Below are 18,778 nucleotides of genomic sequence, written 5' to 3'. Positions count from 1 at the left end.
GGATGCCTTTGACTCTTTCTCTCAAATGAAATGCAGAAGCTTGGTTATACCACTGCAGGATTTTGTCTGACAGAAGCTCGCTTACTGGAAACTGAAAGAGAAAAAAAACATACAAAGAATCATTGCCTTGCTCAGCTGAGATGGAAATTATGCTTTAAAATCTTTATAACCTTATGCTAACCTTTCGCCTTGAGAATTCTTCGAAGAACAGCATAACAAATACTTCGCAATCATACCCGTTTTCTTGTTGAGGTACCTAAGGGTTAAAGAATGCTATTATCTATCCCTTCACCTTTCTACATATTACCATTATTACTACAGTGGTCTCTAGACAGGACTTTCATATAAAGGATATCAATAAGGATGAATTTTAATGCAACAAAACGCAATATAAGGCCAAAGATAATACAGCTAAGGTCTCCCCCAGGGATGAAAGCAATTATTAATTTTTCTCACACCTCTGGAATTTCAGTCTGAAAATTTTTACTGGGTTGCTTTTAACTGATTTGGGTAGACAAGAATGTAGAATAACCAAGAAGTGTCTATTTTATGAACCAGATCTATGGTTGGATTTCATTCTGCTAATAAAATCAATTCTTCACAGTAACTGACAAAAAGACAAGCTCTATAACAAAACATTCACCACCATCGTAATACGTACTATCCAATTTTTCAATACTTGAGTCAGCCTCAGTACATGATAGTGTTTCCTACCTATATTTATATACTTAAGCATTAACTTTTCCCTAAAAAATGCAACTTGACATTACAATCCTTAAGAAGAAGACTAGAGATTTTAATACCTTGGGATAGAGGACAGGCATAGTCTTGGAAGTAAAGTGTGGAGTGGGACTTGAACATTCACTCATCTTAGCCCTCCATTCATATTCTATAAAACTAAAATCAAACAAATGATACAAGTGCTGTACTGCAAGAGGTGTCTGGTGCGAAAAAAAAATGAAGATAGTATAGTGCATATACCTTCTGATAATGTTTGCTTCTTGTTCTCGTGAGGAGGGAGAGCAAGTAAAGTTCTTTCTATCTGGGCCATAAACAATGGAGTCAATCATCAGAATTGGAACTCTAAAAAGAACATTCCACTGCAATATTAATTTTCACTTCATTAATAGTGTCTTCTTCCAACAAGAATTAGTCATAATCCTTATAACCTCACCATTCAACAAAGTTATTGCTACAATACAAAGCCCTCAACACATTTTAGATCAAATATCATTAGCTAACTTGAGTATACTTTTTCCTACTTTTAGAAAGGCTTAGAAGACAATATTTCTGATAAAGCTTACACAGTACAACCATCATCCTTTCTTCTTCTGCTTGTGAGCGTTGGTAGATTATATATCAGAGACAGGAACCAATGCCCACTAAAAATAAAACAAACAGCAGCACTGTTTATATTATGACTGATGGTGTTTGCAGAGAAAATGATTTGGCAGCATAATACCAAAATAACCGAGAGAGAGAGAGAGAGAGAGAGAGAGAGAGAGAGAGAGAGAGAGAGAGAGAGAGAGACTGGAATGAAAATTAACTTCTTTTTGAAAATGTCCACTCTCCTTGTAAACTGAGATGCCTTGACATATCTTTCATCAGGACTGACATGCATAGAAATGCAAATAATTATTAACGACCATCAGCATGTAGGAGATACATGTATATAACAATTATAATAATCAGTATTGTCTTAATGTACTTTGAAGAAAACCAAGCATATTAGGTACATGTATATCATTAGGATGGACTAGCTTACCAACAATACAAGAGCTATTTTTTGCAGGACCAGAGATGACACTGCTTTAAGCATTTAAATCTAAGCGTAAAGAGAACAATTAATTACCCTGGAAAGACAAAGGTTTCTCCGGTCTGAACTCTAGTTGACAGCCTGGTGTAAAAAAAGGAGCTAAACACATGAATGCTGTCAAGCAAATCCTGATCCAGTGATTGGGATATGTACCTAAAGTATTAAAAACAGAAAGATGTACAAATTTGGAAAGTAATTTTTCACTGCCATTAACCAGTTGATTAGCAAAACAATCTCAAATGGTGGATCTTGACGTGGATGAAGTATAATCTCTTTGCTTCAGCAACCCCATAACATAAGGCAAAATTTCAACCAAAAAATTGAAGGAAAAGAATAATAATAAATTATATGTGATGTTTTACATTTACACGAGGAGACATTGAAAATAAATAAATAAAAAAAAAAACCTTCATTTACAGGTTCTCACTAAATCAAGTACAGTGATATTCTTACATTAATTGCTATATCACTTACATTAGAAAAAAGTCAACAATGGAATCGTTCACTTCCATCCCATCCTTCAATGTGCCAAGGTCCATCTGTAACACCTGGATTTTTGCTACTGCTGGTGGTGGTGGAAACACAGCTATTACCCTAGAATCATTTAAACAAATTAAAATTAAAAATACCTCAAACCAAAGCTAGACAACTTTAAAACTGAAAACAAGGATGTAATACCCCCATGATAACAGTACATTTAGACCATGAAAACAACAGCATATTCACCATTGTTGGTGTATCTTGATTTCAAAACAGCTAGACCATTTTTAAAAAGATACCTGTCTTGATCAGTCAAAGTATTTTCTTTGCCAGTAACATTGGATGGTGTCTGATGGAGATGTTCATCTACAGGTACGGCATCACTTCTGTGCCTTGCACCTACAATATTAAATATCAACGTGTAGATGTAAATTGCTTTAAAAACAGAGCAAGAGCACATGGAGTTTCAAAGTGCCAACTTAGCTAAGTGGAGGGAAGGAGATGTAGTGAGTGTGAGGTTTTGTGGGAGCTTGGAAAAATAGTTAATTATAAAAAGGAAAAAAACCTGAGATAGTTTTATCTTAGTAAGTAAGAAATATTGGTGTAGCACCAAACTCACGCTATCTATGACATAGGCAACAGCTATGTTTATGATTGCACTGGTGTACTGTATAGAAGTAATAAAATTTTGTTGGTTTCGGATCATTTTAGTAAACACACGTGCAAATGTGTTTATCAAACACATTCTACAAACTCACACCTTAGTTACTTTTACCAAAACACGAGCAAATTTTGTAAAAAGTCTTAGTGGTATATTTCCAGGAAAAATCAAGAAAGTACATTGATAGCATTGTTTTGGCTGCAGACCTTGATCCCTTTAGAGCTACTGTGAGTACACTACGAGAGTCATGGGTCTAATGCCTTTGCGTTACTACACGTCCATTATATAAAACAGAATTCCCCCATAGCTCCTAAAAGTATATTAGAGTTTTAAAACCAATGAATGAAGACCAGCAGTGCAAACATACTGTATCTATGTTCAGAGTCGTTTGGTTTTACCTTTTACATTCTCTGGTTGGTTCTGAATTGCCTTTGAAAATTTGCTGGGCATTTTCTGCTGCTGGAACAATTTCAGGTCACCTGTGATGGACATAAAAAGCTACATTTCAACCTTGGTAAAAATCACAGGCCAATGAACAGATTAGAATAGAGTAAAGCTGGGTACTATTGGCTCAGTCAATGAACCTACCCACCATGTGATGTCTGACTTACCATGCATTTTGCTGGTGAAGCTAAAGGAATTGCAAATATTTTCATATTCACAATTCCATTCATGTTTGTTGTAAACAATCTGTGGCTTGAAATCATCATGCACATGTCATGTTCTTTTCGCATCAAATACATACTCAAAGAAATCCTCCCCAAACATCATGGACAGAAGTTTGTCCAAAAGTTTAATCCAGAGGATATCACTCGATTTCCAGGAAACAGACTTTGCTTTCCAACCACAGCCAGAGAAGTAGAATTGAAAAGTGTTCTGATTTTCCAATGTCTTCCCTGTAATGAAAGAAAACTCTCTATCACAAAAGTCTGGTCAATGAATTGTTTACATTAATAACTGTTCTACAAAAAAATGAAAAAGAGAGAACAGAGGAGCCAGAGCTAGTTAAAATTTTTGTGAAGTGTATGGGAGAATATATGAAAATAACTGCTATACTCCAAACCTGCACACATCAAACATCAATAAAGATAACATATGTGATTAATAGAAAATTACCTTTTGAAACACAGTTGATGGGTAAAATTGAAGATTAGAGCTCCCCAAAATATCTGTCGGCCGACAGTTTACTGACAGTTGGCCGACATAATGACAACAAATTCAGAAACCAGTAAATAGACTGTCATCTTGGTAAGTTTGAACTTTCACAATTACCTCGTAATGTGAGTGTCTTAATTGCCCAATAATAACAATATAATGGAAACTTTACTTGTGTTTTTAAATGTATAATTGTAAATTTCACTACGTATAGGCAATTTACAAAGCTGCTTGAGATTGGCTTATTTAACACACACAATAAAATCAAAATTGCATCAAATCTGGGTTGTCCCAATTCCTATTTCTACAACAAAAGACATATAATAATAATAATAATAATAATAATAATAATAATAATAATAATAATAATAATAATAACTTTATTACACTCATAATTTGATGATTTTTAAAGCTATAAAGCTTGTGGAGTCGTGTGTTTAAGAATTAAGCTAACATAATCTTATCAGAAACTTATCTATAATTTCTAAATGTTGCATGGACACAATGATCAACAATACATAAAATTATGTTGTCTGCATCAGGTTATAGCAGATGTACATTTGAACTTAAAGTCTTTAATAAATTAATGCTTACCATGAATTGACTTTAAGGCTTCTCGGAGAGATAGCCGAAAGAACAACATCCGTTCAGCATAAAAGTGCACCAGCATTTGTTCAACTGTATAAATCAATGGAAATCAACAAAATAAATGGCCACTTTTATTATTTGGTTTCCTGCACAATCAGGGTCCCTATCATTCTCATTTAATACATTACCTTTCTTACACTGCCTTTTTTTCACACTCAAACACAAACACACACCCTTTCAACAACTTCCAATTCATAATCAGTATTTGCTATTTCTTTACACTTACTCGATGAGGCTTCCCCATGCTGATCATGGCTTGTGGCTTTAAGCCAAAGCTGACGTTGGTCCTTATGGGATGCTTCAAATCCTCGTTGACTAAACTCAGTCATTGACAAAAAGCGTCTCATAAGCATGGGGGCATGGTCAATAAGCAAGTGCCCATAGTCTCCAGTTCCAAGGCTGCTTCCAAAAAGATCTTTCAAAAGGAAACCCCATTCCTTACACTACAATTAAGAAGGAAAAAGAACAAAGCAAACTAAAAAACCAATGGACTTAATACCCACAAGTTATCATGGACAAGGATTCTACTTGCCATTTACCTTTGATTCACATTGTGGGAATTAATAGTGATCGACAAACCCTCTCTTATCAGGACTGATTAAATAAGTATGTAAAGTCCACATAGAAGCTTGCAACAATATAATTATACACAAGAAGGTCACGCACTTAGCATTTCATATAATATTTAGATGTATTTTGTATTCATCACAAATGCAGTTGTAAAAAGGTGAAATAATCCCTTTTATCAGCACTGAACATAATCTCTTAATCTTAGGGGTATGCATGAACATGTACAGAACTAACACTTTCAATTGGCAATAAAAATGAGGAAATATTAGACCTTGACATCAAAAAGATCTATTTCTCCTTGCTCCGTTTCATCAAATATCCTTGATCTTGTCACCAGTGCAATTTCCTTCCATTCTCTACAAACCTAAATACATAAGATGAATAACTTGGTAAAAGATCTGGTGTCAAAAACACAGTATTTATTAATTAAAAGTGTGGTAATTAACAAAGTAGTTGGAAAATTTTTAAATCACCAATAATTTACCCTTTTCAACATTTCCAGATGCTTCTTTGCAACATAATCTACAACCTCAATACTTTCTTTATCAACAGTATTTCGTTGTGAGCGGCACAGCATTTTAAACTTGTCCGATAATTCAGCTAACTCTTTTTGCCATGCTTCAAGATGATCTTCCATAAGGATTTTCACAGCTATGAAAGAAAAAACAAACAAACAAACAATCATACAGTCTGTGGCATAAAGGTGTTAGGCGTTAAACTAGTACATTTACAATAAATTCCATGAAGAGCATGTAATAATTGTCATTAACTGTTATTGTTTTCTCTCCAGCGAAAAAGCGAAATTCTAGACAAAATAGAGCCACAGGAAACAAGTTTAAAAAACAAACCTGAGCCTTCCAAATCAATCATCTCAGTGTGAGTTCCATAGTCTCGGAGAAACTTGTGCCTCCCCAAGGCATCGACAAAATACTACATACAAAAAACAAAACAAGCAACCACTTTTTTAACTGTACAACTGTATATTGCTGTTATAAAATTGTACACAAGCTCAAAACAACCCATTACAGTACAATAACTCTTTTATAGACACTAGCAACTCAAAGAAGAATCCCTGGGTTATACAGCACCCTTGAATGTGCCAGCTCACCTTACAGCCTATTATCTCCGATCAAAGAAAGAGTGTAGAAATACAAAAACCTTGGGTTATACTACAATTTTGGGTGAGCCACCTTAAAGTAGAGCCTACTGACTAAGATCATTGAAAGAGTGTAAAAATACAAAAATGCTGGTTTACACTTCACTTTTGGGTGTGCCACCTTAAAGTACAGACTTCTGACTATGATCATATAAAGAGTTTAAAAAGTACAGAAATGCTGGGTTATACTGCACTTTTGGGTGTGCCACCTTAAAGTACAGCCTAATGACTATGATCATATAAAGAGTTTAAAAATACAGAAATACTGGATTATACTGCACTTTTGGGTGTGCCACCTTAAAGTACAGCTTGTTGACTACGATCATAGAAAGAGTGTAAAAGTACAAAAAATGCTGGGTTACACTGCACTTTTGGGTGTGTCACCTTAAAGTACAGACTACTGACTAAAATCATATATAGAGTTTAAAAATACAGAAATGCTGGGTTATACTGCACTTTTGGGTGTGCCACCTGAAAGTACAGACTACTGACTACGATCATACACTATTGGATGAGAACCTGTGAAAAACCTGTGAACAACGTGTGAAATATTATCTGAAACTGAAACACCCTGTGAAAAAACCTGTGAATTTTGCAAGGGCTAAATTTTGGTGAAAAATCACAAAATTTAGAACCTATGAAAAAACCTGTGAATTTTAAGAACTGTGAAAAAACATGTGAAAAAACATGTGAGCAAAATTTGAAGAAATTTTGCTTTTAAAACCTGTGAATAAACCTGTGAAATAACCTCTGAAGAAATTTCACTGAAAATATGCTTCAAAAACCTGTGAAAAAACATGTGAGTTGCCAAATTGTAGATTTGGCTTTTCAGACTAATCTAAGAAATTGCAGGATTTGGTTAAATCTTGCCATTCTTTGACTAACCGGGCCAATCGTCTCATTTGTGCGGATATTGCCAAATGATACGCATTGAAATCCGCAGGCCCAATTGGCGGGGCCCATCTTGAAAATATTTGTTTGCTTTGATACGTTGTTTTTTGACAAATTGAAATTGGTTTTCATGTGTCCGTCTTGTTATCGTTCATGAATTTCATCATATATAACATTGTCAAAGAAGCTGGGGATCCACTTGCCTTGTGGATCTGCAGACTATTTTGACAATTGTCAATAACAGGACACATTGAAAACTGACAATTTTGTTTTTTATGACAACAAATTGTCAAATTGTCTGTTCTTGCTCGTCACATAAGTTATAAGTTCACTTGTCAGCTGTCTGCTTACGGACAATCAAAACTAGGCAATGAGCGTGCAATAATTTCTGTGGTTATCATTAAATCTTACTTTGCTCATAATGGGCTTTAATAGGGTATACACGATAAAATTAAATGAAAATCCAAAGAATTTTTAAATCCTGTAAAACACAAGTTTTCCCATGATTTTTTCCCTATGATTACGATAAAAATATCAAAATAAGACAAAAAATGTTGACTCTTACAGATATGGTGGTTCTGAAAAGAGCCGGGTGGCTCTGAAAAGAACCATTTTATTTATTAAACATCGCTCTCGCTCATCATCATAAATCCATTTTTTATCCGGGTTTATCTCCCCGCCCCGTAAATGGGGGTGGCCAAATTTACCCCATTTTAGCTGTTCTTTTAAACTCCCCTTCTCCATTCCACCCGATTCAGGGTGTCCTTTTTCTCTAAACTAATGCTCTTGCTCTTCTTCTCCACTTGCATCTTCCATGTCTTCCTTGGTTGTCTCAACAGGGTCCAAAATTAACTTTTTTAGGCAGGCGCCAACTGGCTACTGGAATTTTTTTTTCAGTCACCATATGGAAAAATGTGGTTCCCAAAAAGTGCCAATAAAATTTTTCCTTTGCAGCGAAACACATGCAGTCTGCCAAACCATATATCAAAATGCAGGCTTCTTGTAATTGGTTCCATCATAAAGAAAGCAACAGTGACAAAGGGAAGCATGCATTACAACCCTGCAGAAATACAACATTTAAAAAAACTAAAATAATTATTACTTCTACACTGTTCAAACAATGAGCAGAAATACAAGAAAATTAAAATGCAACCAGGTTCATAAGGAATTATAACTGGAGAGCTTTAACTATTTTGCTGATAAATTTTAATGGACGTATATTCACCTGGAATTATGCCGACAAGTAACAGCCTCCCAAACAGGTACCTAATCTGTCGGGGCAAATTTAGCATAGCCAGAGTAATGGGCCACATGGAGTAGGAAGTTTTATTCTTGTTGAATGGGTTCATGCCATCTGTTGATGACTGCAAAGAGATTGTTCTTTCCCTGGCACTACTTCTGAAGGTGTTCCATACAGGAGATTGTTGAATAATTATCATCCATGATATCAGGCTGGGTTTGATCTTTCTCATTTGCAGTAAATAACTGGAACACTTGGGCTAGTGATGCTGTCCCATAGAGGCGAGTGAAACGTGGCCCAAGTGGCAAATAAACAAAATGCTTCTTCGCTATATTTCTACTTAGAAAACGATCTGAGCCACACTTGGGGCATTTCACCAGAGTGCTATACTTGTAATTGTCAGTGTCCCTAAACAAAACACAGTCACGAGCAAAGGCTTTTTACAAGAAAGGGTTTAATAACTGAGTATGCCTCATCGTAGTTACTCGGTAACAGGTTACCCAGTGGTAGGAGACACTTCTGCACACAAAATTGATAAGAGAGGCTCTCTTTACTAATACCAGGATTTGAAGAAAACCACAAAAACTGAGAAGCAACGGCTTGTATAAGTGTAATCGAACTTCTAGGATACAGTGGGGTTTAAGCAGATGTATGTTCATACACAGATGGATCAAAGTTTGTGTCACTTTTCAAAGTTTTGCAAACATTACTAAACTCATCTGTACCCTCCAAACTACAATCACTTTCTAAAGCATCATCACTTTCTACATCGTAGTCACTGTCATCATTAACACCAAGCTAAAATGAAAGATCAAAGTGTGCTTTATGTTAACATTAATGCACAACTATAATGTTTTAATGTTAGTTCAGACTGCATTATTTGTATTAGCAATTAGAAAATTAGTGTTAATTAAACCTTTTCTCGCCGGCGCAAAAATGACAAATAATGACAATCTTTTTTCTTTTATTTTTTTCACGACAGATATTTACAGTATTTAGTTGTGTTGTATCTCATTTAAAGGAGGAAAAAATAAGCTTTTTGGAAAAAATACTTTCTTTACTAAGATGCATGTTTAGAGGTTATTACGACGTTTCGTGCTTTTGCTAAATCTTTCCTCATGCAGAACTTAATTAACACAATCTAAATCCTTTTCAATCTCCGATAACAATAAATAATTGCATATAACTCATTGAAATGTGGGCATCGATCTTTTCGCTAACAGAAGGAACGATCCTAAATTGAAAAGTCTCTCTTACTAGCAGTTGCTGCAAGTCTTCTTCGACAGATTCTTGCTCGAGCTCGAGCTCCTCATGATCACTTTTTGGATCCGGCACTGCAGGCTCTCCTTGTGTTTCGTCAGATTCCTCAGGATCTGACAGCGTATCTCCTTCAACTCGTTCTTCTCCTATTTCTTCAGGAAAATTACAACAAATTTTCATGTGCGAATTTCGCACCTTTCTGCTGGAGACCAGCTTTCCCTTGCAAAGAGGACAAGAGCACGAAACAGCCGCCATCTTGTTTTGTTCGCTTGAATATGATGTCATCATACTTCTTCACTGCCATTGGCTCGCATCTATTGCACCATTTTAGGCGGGAAAATGGTGGCGCCAAAATTCAGCTCGCGCTTTTTTCTTATTCACGCCGATTTAGTCGTGTAAGAGGTAGCTAGTGCACCGTACTATGGAGTCCATCAATTTTACGGCTTTGTTTAGAAGAAAAACCGGCACCATCAGTAAAGAGCTTTACTGCCGAAGAGTTGTTGGCGCCCACTGGGAAAGTCCTCACGGCTGCTCAAAAATATTTTAAGGTCAGAATTTTGTAAAGTAAGAAAGTTTCACACGAACAACACAAGGGAACAGACAGATTGGCATTTTACCCGCCATATTTAATTTGTTTGCGTAATTGAAAAGTAAACCTACCACCAATTTGTTTTTTGTTCTCTTTGGTTTTTGTTTTGTTTTGTTTTGTTTTTTTTGGAGGTGGGGGGGGGGGGGCTATTTTGCCCTTCAATTTATATTCTTACTGTGATTGAGGCAGGTTCCAAACTTTTTTTTACTAGGAATTTAGATGTACAACCTAAGGGAAAAAATTTAATGCAAACTAAAATTAAAGAAGAATTGATTTACAATATACAGTACATCACTAAAATACTACAATAAAATAATTAAAATAAACCTGTAGTAACAATCTGTTGTGCAGAAATGTTACCTGGGACATATTTTAATTTGATCATTCAAATTTAAATTTGACAATCGGGACAATATAACTACAAAAGGCACTTGCTAGTGTGGCACTACCAATAACATTTGCTATATAAAGCTAACAGCATGTTTATCTCAAATGCATATATGTTAGTTTATGCTGAGGGAGGCCTCCTCATCACCACCCATACTTTCACAAACTCCTTCTGCCCTCTCTTCACCACTCATGCATTCACTCACTCCTTCTGCCCCATGGTCATCACCCATACTTTCACACACTCCTTCTGCCCCATTGTCATCATCATCACCCATACGTTCACACAATCCTGCCCCATCATCACCACCCATACTAGTGGGCACGAGTTCTGCACGTACACAAAACAGTACTAATCCAGCTATCACACCATGCATTGGGCACAGAGGGTATGTGAATGTGCCTGTGGAATCCTTTACACCTGCAGACATCTTTAAACCTGTAACAGTCACGAGCAAGCGGATTTGCAAAGCAAAAAAAACTGTTGATTTATAAGTTTAAAATGCCACATAATGCAATTAACTCCTAAGATTCAAAGATATAGAATTTGGAACTGCCGAGAAGCTGCAGAAAAAAAAATTAAATTATGTGTGTTAATGCATTTTTACTTTCATATTGGTGTAAAACTAAATCCATTTGTAACCCAGGCCAATTACCAAATGTAGCTGTTAGGCAAAATATTGACATATTTAGATTTAAATTTAGATTTTGACCTAAGTTTGAAAAAAGTAATTTAATTTTTGGAATGTTTCCTTCTAATATATATAATGGCTTTATCATTATGTCACCAGGTAGCTTATAAAAGAACTATTTGTTATAAGTGGTGTGTTTTGATAGAGCTATAGAGGGAGTACATACAGAGTTAGCTTTTAGAGCAATTGCAAATGTAACTGACAGTATTTTCTGTAAACTAAACCAATTTCATGTACATCCATCATGATGTTTAGCAAAATGTGTCCAACTTGGTCTTTTTTGATGTCATTACTATTAAATTTTAACATTAAATGATGCTTGATGTTTTGGTCAAATTATTGTAAATTAACATGTCATGAAGATTTACTTCAAAGGATTCAATATGATGCCAATATTGTGCATGTGGTGGCACTGCAGTAGCTTGAGTGCACTCTCTCGATGAGAGCAAGCTAGTGAAGTAGTTGAAAGACAAGCAAGGCTTTGTATCAGGGCTTTTATCTGGAGTATATCTGGTATTACTCCAGGTTACTTCATTATGTTTACCGTGAGATGTCATAGTCTTGCCAGTTTTTGACAGAAAGGTTGTTTACCTAAAAGTAAACCAGAACACCACCATCATGAGACCCATGCATGTCTCAATTGTCAAGAGAAGGAATGTTACTTATCAATGACAGGTCATTGCTTGTCAAACTTTGCCAACAAATTAACAAACACAATGTAATCAGTTAAAGGATTGTGAAAAGTGCCATATATATGTTCACACTGGTTTTGAAATTTTAGAGCCTGTAAATAAGCTCCTGAACAAGATTCTTCTTCACAGGTTTTATTTCACAGGTTATTTCACAGGTTGTGACCATGTGAAAAGTGCCTTGTTCACAGGTTTTGAGATATTAGACCCTGTGAAAAAACATGTGAAAAAGCTCCAGAACAAGATTCTTTTTCACAGGTTTTTTCACAGGTTTTTTCACAGCTTTTATTTCACAGTTTTTTTCACACATTTTTTCACAGGTTTTTAACCCTGTGAAAAGTGCCCTGTTCACAGGTTTTCAAAATTTCACACCCTGTGAAAAACCTGTGAAAAACCTTTGAAAAAACACGTGAAAAATGGTATTTCACAGGTTTTTTCACAGAAAAATTCAAAGGTTTTTCACAGGTTTTTCACAGGTTCTCATCCAATAGTGATATAACGAGTTTAAAACTACAGAACTGCTGGCTTATACTGCACTTTTGGGTGTGCCACCTGAAAGTACAGCCTATTGACTATGATCAGAGAAAGAGTGTAAAAGTACAAAAAATGCTGGGTTACACTGCACTTTTGGGTGTGCCACCTTAAAGTACAGACTACTGACTACGATCATATAAAGAATTTAAAAAGTACTGAAATGCTGGGTTATACTGCACTTTTGGGTGTGCCACCTTAAAGTACAGACTACTGACTACGATCATATAAAGAATTTAAAAATACAGAAATGCTGGGTTATACTGCACTTTTGGGTGTGCCACCTTAAAGTACAGCCTATTGATTACAATCATAGAAAGAGTGTAAAAGTAAAAAAAAAATGCTGGGTTACACTGCACTTTTGGGTGTGCCACCTTAACGTACAGACTACTGACTACGATCATATAAAGAGTTTAAAAATAAAGAAATGCTGGGTTATACAGCACTTTTGGGTGTGCCACCTTAAAGTACAGCCTTTTCACTACGATCCTGGAAAGAGTGTAAAAATACAAAAATGCTGGGTTATACTGCACTTTTGGGTGTGCCACCTCAAAGTACAGCCTATTGAATATGATCATAGAAAGAGTGTAAAAATACAATAATGCTGGGTTACACTGCACTTTTGGGTGTGCCACCTTAAAGTACAGACTACTGACTATGATCATATAAAGAGTTTAAAAATACAGAATTGCTGGGTTATACTGCACTCTTGGGTGTGCCACCTTAAAGTACAGCCGATTGACTATGATCATAGAAAGAGTGTAAAAATACAAAAACGCTGGGTTATACTGCACTTTTGGGTGTGCCACCTTGAAGTACAGCCTATTGACTGCAATCATAGAAAGAGTGTAAAAAAAAAAAAATACTGGGTTACACTGTACTTTTGGGTGTGCCACCTTAAAGTACAGTCTACTAAATAAGATCATAGAAAGAGTGTAAAAATACAAAAATGCTGGGTTATACTGCACTTTAGGGTGTGCCACCTAAAGCACAAACTTCTACATATGATTAATAGGAAAGGTAATAAATACTAAATACTAAATAAGAAAGGTAACTAGTGTATACTGTGAAATTGAAAAGGAAGCAAGTACTTACAAATGGTGCCCATTTCAAAAGCGCTCTCCGACGAAACATCTGGGCGCTGCACAATATAAACCACACCTCATAAATAAACAAAAACTGTTGAACCACAAGTGAAGGTACTTGCCAATGCCACCTCTGGTATCAAAGACTTACATCAACACGGGACTGACAAAATGTAACACGGTTAAGAATAAAATTCTTAGCTGTGTTTACATCTGTGTAGGAGAGCTTCAACTTGTCCAACGGAAGGGAGAATCCCACAATCTCTTCAAGGTTTTGAAGAATTTCAAATTCTGTTGGACCTGAAATGTGTTTTATCACAATGGGAAAAATAATAGATATAACCCACAAAGTGAATCAATTGTAAAATACACACAAAGCCAATAATTTGACCACTCACACACCCGACATAGAGCTAACATGAATATTCTGCTTTGAAATAGCAGACTCCTGACCACTCTTCTTCTTAACAGAAATTCTATCACCATGAAAAGACTCTGGGCCAAAGCACTTCAGGGCTTGATTGGCTTCTGGAAGTGAACCAATCTTGTAGGCAATCAGACCAATGGATGCGAGCAACTGCTCTGTATTGCGCATCTCCATATGTAGTGCACACAACTGAATGCTAGTAAGCTCTTCATCAAGGAGAAAAAGGAGATCATCCCGGATTCCAGTTGATCTGCAAATTATGGACAACAATGGTGCATTTACAATAATTATATTGTAAATGGGTACCCCAAGAGGAGCAGGGATGGCGTAGTGGTGAGAGCAATCCCCTCCCACCACTGTGGCCTGGGTTCAATTCCCGAACCTGGCATCACGTGTGGGTTGAGTTTGTTGGTTCTCGTCCTTGCTCTGCGGGTTTTTCTCCGGGTCCTCCGGTTGTCCCCCCTCCACAAAAAACCAACGTTCCAAGTTGTGTCCCCAATTAGCTTCAAGCTAAATACCCCTGACACATTAATAAAGTTTATTATTATTATTATTATTATTATTATTATTTATAAATAAAAAATAAATAGTCTTATGAATATCATGGCAATAAATAAATAGTGGAAGGTAGCTGCTCTTACCAATGCATCAACTTTGGTACCCAAAAGGCCTCAAGCACTTCCTACATAAGCCTGTGCATTATATAATGATCATGAAAGGCTTAACTTAAAGTATACCTGCCTATGTTACACTTGCTTCGTAGGCATTCTAGGCAGGTTTCATCTGGGGCCACATAATGACATTTGCAACCCTAATGGGAAATGAAATTGCCTCAAAATAAATGAATATTATCTTACAAAATTTTGTGGTTGCATTATTAGAGAAGACTGTAGCTTGTATATTGTAACTGATGAACTACAACTAAAAAATGCTCATTGATCCACATGTACACCAACACAAATACTAACCCTGATTGCATTGCATATAAAGCAGAATTCCACATCTACCCCTCGACCACCAAGTTGAAAATCAAGATCCCCTTTCTTTACCAAAAGAAGGATCAGTGTTTTGTAGTCCAATGAAACTAAGATATGACAAAAAAACAACAGCAATAAAGAATTATATGACATACATGTAGAAAATTAACTTATTGTTTAAAATAATGGTCACTGATAATGAAAAAAAAAACCCCTCAATTAAGTTTCTAAAAAGAAAGTCAGCATCCTCCCTTTTAAAAGATTAAGGTTAATGTTCTTGCAAATAACCTTTATGTAACAAAATGATAGAAACATCTTACCATCAAATTCTACATTGAACTTCATGTCATCAACAAAAATTCCTTGGTTCTTGATGATTCTCTTTTGTTCATTTAGATCCTTTAAAAGTACCTTCAGGCTTTCCCTATCAAAATAACATTAGGCATGAAGACAACCGATGAAACTTGTTGTTTACTCAGAGCTTATGTTGGGGTAATGTTCTTATAATGCAAAAGGATTTGCAGTTTTTTTTTCTCTTTCTGTTTAATTCATAATGTGTGGGTATTTTTGTGTGTGTGTGTGTGTCTGTGTGTGTGTATTTGTGTGTATTACATTTGTCAGATCTTAGAGCCAGTACTGGAAATTGAGACAACAATACAAATATGAAAACTGTAACATATGTTCTATAAAACTATATAAGCTTTCAGTAAGGAAAGCTTTATAAGAAAGTGTCTCTACGGTGCAAATTAAAAACTTTGAAACCACGTCAAGCAAAGGAGAAAAAGTACTTTGGTAACATAAAATAACAGAAATTAATGATGAACCTGTTTTCTTTACAATTGGCAATGGCCAGTGGGTAAACAGACTTTGCACTCTGTATGTTGTAAACAGGGTTAAGACGGGGAACCAGACCTACCAACACCTGATTTCTACCTGATCATAAAAAAATGATAATATAAATGGTTATTATTTCATTCTCATTCATGGGAACAAAAATTATGCACAACCACACATTTAATCCGAGATAAGGTATTGTTTTATAATTTATGGCAGCAAACTTAAACCTGACAGTCAGTATTTACCACAAAAGGGTCTTCCATCTATCTTCATCAGAAGTTTGAGAGTTGGTGAGCACACATTATGAAGCCTTTGCTCGTGGACAATCAACTCCAAAACAGGAAACAAATCCACCTGATAACCTTGTAAAGGAGAAGGCACCTTTTTCACATCCATGTATTCTTTACAAACTCCAAAGATCACTTTTTTGGCCGCCTTCATTTGGTTAAGGTTCAACAATAATGGTGTATCAGAGGATTTCTAAAACGGAAGCCAAAGAAAGAAAGCAAAAGAAAAATTAAAACAACAAAATTAACATGAAAAACACATCTGATATAACTGAGGTTTAAAAAAATTAGCTATTATCACAGTAATAGTAAATAATAATGAGACTTGCACTTCTTCTACCACTTTCAAGCATTAAATTTGTTACAGTGGAACTGCTTCCAAGTTGAGATAAATTAAATCTGAGTGCAGACATATCCTTTCCAAAAGAAGCCTCTTAAGATTGATAAATAATAACAGACCTTACTTACCCCTGTCCTTCCAAGTTTGGTGATATTGATTACAGCTTGCCAAGTATTACCAGATATTCTTGCCTTGGTCTTGAAATATAATAGCACCCAATCTGGAACTCGGAGGCTTTCCACGTATAAGGAAAATGTTTCATCACCAACAAGCTCTTCCACCGTCCGTTTAACTCCTTTCTTTAGGGCCACATCCTCCACAATCTCATTTACAATAGCCTTGGCCTCAGGATCGCCAAAAGCACACATGCTGGAAAGCACCGTTGATAAATTTTCTCGGCTCCTTTCACAAATGCCTTGTGCATCTTGGAGAACGCAGCTCCCCCTTTTCTTAATAAGGAAAGTCTTTTCTGGGGTCTCCAAATCATTCCTTTGAGAAATCTCCTTTAGAATAGGAGAACTAAGACTGCCACTGTTTGGAGGAGTCAAATGAACCGAGACAGGCATTTCTTTCGTACTAGGCGGAGTGTTGAATTGAGGGGTCATTGTAAGGCGCCGAGCTGCACGTGGTCGCTCGCAATTCAAGTCGTTGCCGTCTCCCTTGAGTGAACTCAAATCCAAGCCATTCAAAAATTCTTTAACTTTATAAATCGCGGCGGATCCTCCTTCTTCAGAACCTCTTTTTTTCCTCAGAATAACCGATACAAGCCCAAAAGACGAGCAAACAACTTCAAATGCGCTGCAATTTTTCTTGTTGACGAAGGGGCGCCCATCGAGAAGCCGAAGTTTGTCACTTTCAATTCGGCAGAAATCTTCTGGAAAAGTTGTCACGATCGGCGATCGCTTAAAATATTGCAGAGGAGTAATTCCACAAAATTCTGTTGTGAGCACATACCAGTAATTATGATCGCTTAATGCATCACTGACGACGCGAGAGAAAGTCGAAAAACCTTTCCTCGGCACCATTTTTGGCGAAAATAACTAAGAAAACTACATGCACTACAAAGCAATCTGGGAAAAAAAAAGAACATTGTCCAGATCCAAAAACAGACACTGCATGTCCAGATCCAACCGAAAGGGGCGCTAACGATATTAACCATGCAAACGCTGACATAAAAACCACATATTTAATGGGATTAGAACGCCTGGGGAGTTTGATGTGTACTTCCAGTGCAGACGATTTGCATCCCCTCATGTGTAAGGCAAGCCAAGCCCTGGGCAAACTGCGAGCTCGTGTGCTGAACCAACACAACATCCAGCAGTCTACAAAGCTCGGGGTCTACAAGACAGTTGTCCTCACCAGTCTCCTCTATGGTTGTAGGGCCTGGACCCTATAGGGGAATCCTTGTTTACAATATTTGCCTCATTAGCATAAGCAATTCAGTTTCTGATGGAGCTAATAATAAATCAGTTCTGAATATCGAAAGGTCAAAGTACGATTAACTCAGCCAATGAATACGAGCCTGATGCATTGAATAGTTTTTGTGCAACACGGGTTTAAAAACTCAAAATTTTACATAGAATGTATGAGCTCATTAGCGCTTTTGCCATCCAGAAATTTTTCAGTTTTTGATGGACTATTTCTCCTTGAATATTACACCCAAAGAGCTAAAAATTTCACCATGTACTAAGGTTTTCTAGCTCTTTAGCAGCCTGAAGTCAATTTGTATCTAATATAACATGCTTCCTTCTTTACGCAAAGCCGTATGCAATTGCTGGAGCGCTTCCACGTGCGGAGCTTGCGCTCAGTCCTGAGCATCAAATGGCAGGACATGATAACAAACCTTGGACCGTGCAGAAACCACCAGCATTGAGGCTATGATTCTCAAAGCCCAGCTCAGATGGACGGGGCATATCATCCGAATGAACAGTGACAGAATCCCAAAGCAACTCCTCTACGGAGTGCTCAGTAAGGGAAGAAAAAGCAAGGAAGGCCACTGAAGCGCTTTAAAGACTGCATCAAGGCCAACATCGCCTACACTGGTTTTCTACCACATAAAG

The 18,778-nt window shown here is 36.5% G+C and overlaps 2 protein-coding genes, 1 long non-coding RNA gene and 1 pseudogene across 6 annotated transcripts in view; 1 reads left to right on the top strand and 3 right to left on the bottom strand.

The window, feature by feature from the left end:
* Positions 1-1,974, top strand: part of LOC148724032 (uncharacterized) — a 2,938-nt gene extending 964 nt beyond the window's left edge. The window contains exon 2 of the long non-coding RNA XR_015991959.1: positions 1-1,974. This exon is cut by the window's left edge and continues 628 nt beyond it. This is a non-coding gene — a long non-coding RNA (uncharacterized LOC148724032).
* The window catches only part of LOC148724031 (uncharacterized), a 14,352-nt pseudogene extending 106 nt beyond the window's left edge, over positions 1-14,246 (bottom strand). The window contains exons 1-16 of the transcript XR_015991957.1: positions 13,861-14,246; positions 6,179-6,260; positions 5,815-5,981; positions 5,602-5,694; positions 4,987-5,203; positions 4,707-4,790; positions 3,569-3,853; positions 3,356-3,436; positions 2,596-2,695; positions 2,291-2,410; positions 1,853-1,969; positions 1,305-1,382; positions 982-1,083; positions 804-897; positions 182-256; positions 1-91 (exon numbers count right to left, since the gene is read on the bottom strand). The exon at positions 1-91 is cut by the window's left edge and continues 106 nt beyond it. The product of XR_015991957.1 is annotated as an uncharacterized LOC148724031 (transcript). The remainder of the gene's footprint in view (positions 92-181; positions 257-803; positions 898-981; positions 1,084-1,304; positions 1,383-1,852; positions 1,970-2,290; positions 2,411-2,595; positions 2,696-3,355; positions 3,437-3,568; positions 3,854-4,706; positions 4,791-4,986; positions 5,204-5,601; positions 5,695-5,814; positions 5,982-6,178; positions 6,261-13,860) is intronic.
* Positions 9,052-10,165, bottom strand: LOC111345967 (uncharacterized). Its single transcript, XM_088734108.1, has 2 exons — positions 9,875-10,165; positions 9,052-9,415 (listed from the first exon to the last, which is right to left on the bottom strand). Exons 1-2 carry the CDS (start codon positions 10,163-10,165, stop codon positions 9,257-9,259), a joined length of 450 nt encoding a protein of 149 aa, XP_088590234.1. The 3' UTR covers positions 9,052-9,256.
* Positions 14,247-15,316: 1,070 nt separating the features above from the next.
* LOC148724030 (uncharacterized) lies at positions 15,317-18,734 on the bottom strand. Of its 3 annotated transcripts, none has more exons than XR_015991958.1 (4): positions 16,847-18,734; positions 16,337-16,571; positions 15,575-15,678; positions 15,317-15,361 (listed from the first exon to the last, which is right to left on the bottom strand). XR_015991958.1 is itself a non-coding variant. In XM_088734096.1 (4 exons), the coding sequence occupies exons 1-4, from the start codon at positions 17,741-17,743 to the stop codon at positions 15,474-15,476; spliced, it is 1,446 nt and encodes a 481-aa protein (XP_088590222.1). In that variant the 5' UTR covers positions 17,744-18,734; the 3' UTR covers positions 15,374-15,473. The 3 variants fall into 3 exon arrangements, 2 of the variants coding, with proteins under 2 accessions (XP_088590222.1, XP_088590223.1); XM_088734096.1 differs by lacking the exon at positions 15,317-15,361 and adding an exon at positions 16,079-16,187 and having other exon boundaries at positions 15,374-15,678; XM_088734097.1 differs by lacking the exon at positions 15,317-15,361 and having other exon boundaries at positions 15,537-15,678.
* Between the last annotated feature and the right edge of the window lie 44 nt (positions 18,735-18,778).

The sequence above is a fragment of the Stylophora pistillata genome, chromosome 9 (assembly GCF_964205215.1).
Source record: "Stylophora pistillata chromosome 9, jaStyPist1.2, whole genome shotgun sequence".
In the NCBI taxonomy this organism is placed as follows: Eukaryota; Metazoa; Cnidaria; class Anthozoa; order Scleractinia; family Pocilloporidae; genus Stylophora; species Stylophora pistillata.
This window is presented reverse-complemented; position numbering and strand designations above follow the sequence as displayed.